This window comes from Monoraphidium neglectum (assembly GCF_000611645.1).
Source record: "Monoraphidium neglectum strain SAG 48.87 unplaced genomic scaffold scaffold01128, whole genome shotgun sequence".
NCBI lineage: Eukaryota > Viridiplantae > Chlorophyta > Chlorophyceae > Sphaeropleales > Selenastraceae > Monoraphidium > Monoraphidium neglectum.
The window spans coordinates 1-5,973 of record NW_014012500.1 but is presented as its reverse complement, the minus strand read 5'-3'; the positions used below and the strand labels follow the sequence as shown (position 1 = coordinate 5,973).

At 60.7% G+C, this 5,973-nt stretch overlaps 2 protein-coding genes across 2 annotated transcripts; one reads left to right on the top strand and one right to left on the bottom strand.

Annotated features, from left to right (window-relative positions):
- Positions 1 to 1,434: 1,434 nt before the first annotated feature.
- MNEG_6749 (hypothetical protein) lies at positions 1,435 to 1,677 on the bottom strand (the record flags this gene model as incomplete). The annotated part of the gene is made up of 1 exon (XM_014044777.1): positions 1,435 to 1,677. The coding sequence occupies one exon, from the start codon at positions 1,675 to 1,677 to the stop codon at positions 1,435 to 1,437; it is 243 nt and encodes an 80-aa protein (XP_013900231.1).
- A 2,204-nt stretch (positions 1,678 to 3,881) lies between these two features.
- Positions 3,882 to 5,767, top strand: MNEG_6748 (ser/thr protein kinase; the record flags this gene model as incomplete). Its single annotated transcript, XM_014044776.1, has 6 exons — positions 3,882 to 3,960; positions 4,115 to 4,182; positions 4,486 to 4,557; positions 5,007 to 5,053; positions 5,220 to 5,346; positions 5,657 to 5,767. 6 exons carry the CDS (start codon positions 3,882 to 3,884, stop codon positions 5,765 to 5,767), a joined length of 504 nt encoding a protein of 167 aa, XP_013900230.1.
- Positions 5,768 to 5,973: the final 206 nt, after the last annotated feature.

Genomic DNA, 5,973 nt, shown 5'->3' with positions numbered 1-5,973 from the left:
ATGAGTGATTGGGTGATTACTTGGTGCTTGCATGACACAGCTCTTCCACACAGAGCATGCCGGAGCCCAAACCCTTATCCCGCATCGTCGCCCCTGCACCGATGACCTTCCCAAGAAGGGATCCACACGCCAGTGCTGGGCCCCACACACCTTCGGCGACATTCAACCATACTTTCACAATCTGCGGCCAGCAACACGGGGCGTTGGATCAAGAAAGATGGATGGGGAAAGATTCTGCAGGGCGGGCGTGAAAGCAGTGGGTGGAGTGGCACCAGCAAGTGCCAACTATGCGCGCTCCTCTCCTCCACTTTGTGGGGCTGGCCAGATTGAGCTTTGTACTAGGAGCGTGAGCCATCACACAGCTATGTTTATGGCTGTGTATGTGCGACAACTCACCGCCGCCAGTTCCGCGGCGCTGAACGAGTTGGTGTTGCCGTCCAGATCGAATGGCTCGGTGGTGAAGCTGGGTGGGAATGCGTTTGTGGTGCTGTGACAGTTCTTTGGGTCCTGGTTGCAGGGTGCCCTGTTCCACCTGCGACGCCCGCGTGCAGCGGTTGAGTGCGGCGGGGCCCTCAACAGCGCGGTAAACGATGTGTCACGTCATCTCATGCAACCACTGCCGTGTGGGGCTGGGGCATGCGCGAGGGGGCAGTCCGTGTTGAGCTGGCGTGACCTGCAAGAATGCTGAATTCCAGCATTCTGCTGCTGGCCAGCGGGGCTACCGATGATCGTTGCCTTGGGAGCCATGGCGGGACAGACGAGGTCACACATCGGCCACCTGCCTTGTGCCTGTTGTGACGTGGCCATTGAAGTCCAGGTAAATTGTCCGAGGTGCGCCCGGCCGGCTGCAACCACGGGACGCGCCAGGGTTGGGTGGGTGGATAGAGCCGGGGCCATGCAGTGGCATTTCTGCACATGGTGCATCTCACGTGACCAAGAGCGCCGATTTCTTGCGGGGTCTGGGCATCATCGAGTGTAGGTTGTTATGCACGCATGTGCGCAGGCGCTTGCAAGTGTCACCTGTGCAGCTTGAACGCCTGAGATGTGGCCGGGTCCGCCAGCCCTGGGTCAACCAGCAATTGCTGGCTGCTGAAAGAAGCGACGGCCGGATTGTTAGTAGTTCCAGGTGGTTCATCGGGAAAGACGAGGAACTTGGCGTTGGGCCCGCCCGCATGGCCTCCAAAGTCGCATCTGAGGTGGTGGGGCACGGGGTGAGCCACCGTCGCATGACGGCGAGGAAGCGGTGGCGGCTGTGCTGTGGCTGCCTAGGCACAACCAGCGCAGAGCTGAGGCAGCCGCTGCCTCACTGGCTGGAAGTGCATCACACGGGCCCAGAGGCGGCGCGACCGGCTGGTGCGGGATGGCTGAGCGCGAGGCGCGATCGCCCGCCCGCCGTCACGCCCAATGATGTCCCAAGGAGGTTCACGCGCGCAGTCACCGGTAGTGCAGATAGCCCGATTCCGCGTCAAAATTAATCGCCTCGCTAGTTTGGATGAGCTCCCGCAGCTCTGCTGGCGTCATGTCCAGCCGCTCCGCCTTCGCAGCCAGGTCGGCCGCCGGAAGCGCGTCGAGAGCGGCGAGGGCGGCAGGGCGCGAGGCCAGCGTTGCCGCAGCCGCGAGGTTGATGGGTGCTGCGGCGGTCAGCCGCACCGCCGTGGCGTATGCCGCGATGACCATACAGGCTGTGAACACAGGGGTACACATTGATCGGTCACACTTGAACCACTTCGATCTGGGGACACCGAGGCTGCGAGTTTATCGATCGGGTGAGACTTGGTTGGTTCTAATAACGCTGACACGGCAGCTGCAGGACGCGCAACAAGGATTCGGGTGTGACGGACACCCTGGTGTCGTTATGTGAAGCACCAGACAAGGAAACCACCCATACGGGTCGTCGGGGTGTAACGATCTCTGCCGGAAATGCCATCAAAACGCTCATGTGGCCAGCGGCACCCTGTCAGTGTGCCGCCTCCGTCTGGGCGTCACCGCTCAACCACACGCGTGAGCGTGCCCGACCACATTTGGCGATACGCTGTGCAGTGATACAATCTCCTTTCCTGCCATGCACTGGTACTACCCCCTTCCCATGTTGGCAACCACAGGGACAGGCCAACAGCAATCAGATTGCGGGGAACAGTTACTGACACCACCACAGGCACGCCGCGGTACAGTCTGGGTTGGCGCAGCTCAAGCGAGGCGCCCATGATCAGCATGCTTGGCATGCGCTTGCAAGGGAGCAGGAGCGTGCTGGCAGCAGTGTGACGGCCAGGATGTCCCTACTCCTGAGGCCTGAGGCAACCAGGAGAAGCACCCCACCAGCATCCTACCGGCCAAACTGGTGTTGCGGGCGCGGCTGCGGTTCCTGCTGCCAATGCGTGTCCCCTTGCACTGAACACTGTGAGGCTCCCTTCAGCTGCAGCGCAATGGGCCCCAAGCAAACGCGCCTGATGTGTGCTGCGCATTATAATTTTGGGGTCCAGTATCACCCTGCATCTTGCAGGCCAGGGAGTTGCCAAGCCAGATGTGCGGGCTGAATCGCATCAATCTGTGGACTCCGGCTGGCGTCGCCCAGATGGGCTCAGTCCCTTGCAGGGCATGCGCATCACCAGCCAGCGAGAAACGCACCAGCAGCTGCAGTGCTCAGCAAAGATATGTATTTGCAGGCTCTGCGCACACAATGGTTGCAGTGCAGTACATCGGGGCCACTTGCCAAACACAGAGCTGCCAGACGGCCTGTCTTGCTCCTGCACGTGACAGCTGAATGACTGCTGCTGTTTGACCAACAAAATGGGGTTGAATTCAGTGTTGATCAGCTAGTGCAAAGTTACTTATCACCCGTACAGGGTGGAGACGGAGGCTGAGCAGTGGGGCTGGCTGGGCCACGCGAAAGAGCTGTGAAAATTTGAGTGCATGTGCATCTGTGCTTGTTTGTGCATTGTGCACATGTGACATCGTGTGCGTGCGTGCGTGCGTGCGTGCTTGCGTGTGTGCGTGCTTGCGCGCGCGTGTGTGTGTGTGTGTGTGTGTGTGTGTGTGTGTGTGTTTGTGCGCGCGCGCTCGCGTGTGTGTATGTGTGTGTGCGTGTGTGTGTGTGCGCGCGCGTGTGTGTGTGTGTGTGTGTTTGTGTGTGTGTTGTGTCTATCAGGGCCTGGGAGGATGACCAAGGCAATATTGCGACATTCCAGTTACAGAAAGATTTCCCGGCTGTCTCTGAGCTGAGCGCACCTGTTTGCAAGCAGCTCACACGCGTCCGTTGGCACGCGCACTGGTTGTCAGGGGCACTTGCACCTGGCCCTGAGGACAGCAGGCAGCTGGGTGTTGTCACAACCTACTTGTGTGTCCTGAATCTTGTCGAAGCTTCTGCCCTAAGTCCACAACGACACCACCTATCCTTGGTTCACACACACACCAATCCATCCACGGCTCCATGTCGCTGCACCGGCGAAGCCCGCGCGGTCGGGCTACGCAATTTACCGGGTTGCTGCACCCCTTGTGCGGCACGCACGGTCCTTGTATGGCTTACAATCACTAAATGCATGCCACTATACGAGTAGCATGCCGATCTGCAGGGCGCAAGCTCCTGCCCGTGGTGCCTACAGGGGTCGGACGCCGGCGACGCTACTCATGCACCGGTAGGGAGCGAGATTTGCCGTCAAATTTTCAGGTTAATGGGCTGGGAAACAACCTCCTGGGCTCAAAAAGACGAGGCAACCGACGTGCTGCCCAGCAAGCAGCGGGGCCAGTTGCCAAGCAGGTGCCGAAGAGGCTCGCGGAAGCCATCAAGGCTCCCTGACGCCGCACTCATATACATGGCCGTTCGCACCAGTCATCCGTTCAAAAGCCATCCCAAGGAGAAGGCAAGGGCGCGTCCAGCAAGCACGATGGTTCCAAGTCAGGCCCCGAGCAGCAGCGACGGGATGCGAAGCAGCAAGTACCAGTTCATCAAGAACCTTGGCAAAGGTTAGCGTCTGTTTGCGGCACACCTTTGACGCTGTGGACCACGTTAGAAACGCTGCTGTGCGCAGAACCTGACTACATCTGGGCGCCCAGCTTCTCGGCGGCGCACTACGCCCATGCTGAGCGTGCGCTCGTGCACATGGGGTCCTCCTTGCAGGAACTTTTGGGTGCGTGGTCCTGGCGAGGAACAAGGAGACCAACGAGCTGGTGGCGATTAAAAAGCTGGTGCGCGCGTTGAGAACGGGCGATCAGCAGCGTTGCCGGCGGAGGGGCTGCTGGAGTTTGGGTCCCGCCCGTCCCGGTCATCCGCCAGTGTGCACTGGCTGCCTTCATGGCCCCGTGTGCATGGCAGCGCCACGCGGCTGCCTTCATGGCCCCGTGTGCATGGCAGCGCCACGCGGCATCGGGATATCTTGCGCGAAAAACAGGGGCCAGCAACCGTGCAGCTCAGAAGCGGCCTGCTGCCGGCCACCCCCCTCGCCGCCCCCAGCACCCAACGACGGCGGCGCACCGCATCGCCCGTCGCAGGAGCGGGAATTCCTGCAGGCACGCTATGTGGAATCAGAGATCCTGAACCACTCGGGCCTGATCCACCATCATGTGGGTTACAGGGCTTGCAGGCAGCGCACGGCCGCCTGGGGTTGGGCCATTGGGACGCGGCTGTTTCATGGCTGACCCAGATATGCGCCTGTCGATCAGGTTGCGTGGTGTCAGCAGATCTTGTCCGCCAACGTGGCCCACAGGGTCGGGCATGTGTGGGCACCCTGGCACCACGGCAGCTGCTTGCATCTGCAACGGGACAGCGGCAGGGTGCTGCTCACCCTCGCGTGTGTACGCACGCGAGCATAAATGCTGAACACACACACACACACACACACACACACACACACACACACACAGACACACAAAATACGCACGCACGCGCATGCACACACACACGTACACTATGCCTCTTGCATGCGCACAGCACATGCACTCACACACACACACACATACACACATGTATTCCTACCTAAACGCACACACGTACGCACTCTTGCCCGCCGCAGGTGGTGGCCTTCAGAGAGGTGTTTGTGTCACCGCGTCACATTAACATGTGAGGGCGCCCCCAGCCGGCCCCTGCCCCTGCTTCCGCCTCACCCACCTCGAGACAATCCACCTACTGCACCCGCCCCAGCCCTGTGAACCGCGCCCCAAGCCGCCTTGCATCGCCACCCACATCATCCCCCGCGTGCGCGCTTCCCGGCCCTCCGTGCACACAGCGTGATGGACTTTGCGAGCGGTGGGTCGCTGTCTGCGTACGTGCAGCAGCGGCAGCGCCTGAAGGAGCCACTGGCGCGCTGGTTCTTCCAGCAGGTGGTGCTGGCCTTTGACTACTGCCACCGCAAGGTGTGTGGGGCCGAGCGGGCTGGCAAGCCGCGCGAATGGGGTTGAGGGCCATGGGCATGCGGGTTCGTGCGATATGCTGGAGGTTGGGGGCGCGTCCAGGCTTCTGGCTGCCACCGCTGCAGGTTGGGTAATGGCCGCTCCGGTCTTGAAGTTTTATGGGGGAAAGGGAGGGTGAGTGTCTGTGGCGGTGACAGGAGGGTGTCTTTCACCATATCTGCATTCAATGCAAGCAGCGGTTAAGTCAAGACTGAGGATTAGACTCACATAATCGCCCCACGTTTTGGGCTCGCATCATCGCCCCCGAATTCAGGGCGTGTCCAACCGGGACATCAAGCTGGAGAACACGCTGCTGCACAGTGTGGAGGGCCTGCCGCTGCCCCTCGTCAAAATCTGCGACTTTGGGTGCGCGACCATCACATGAATGTATATACGCAGGGGAGACGCTGCGGCGCGTGCTGCTGCTTCATGCGGCACGTGCAGTGGGATGGCGGGCATGGGGTGTGAGGCCGTGCTTCCAGACGCGCGGTCTTGTGCCTGAAATAAAGTTTTGCTGCGTGTGCACCCTGCACTTAATCCTTCCAATGAACCACCTCAAATTCACCTACCCGGCCCCACCCCACCCGACCC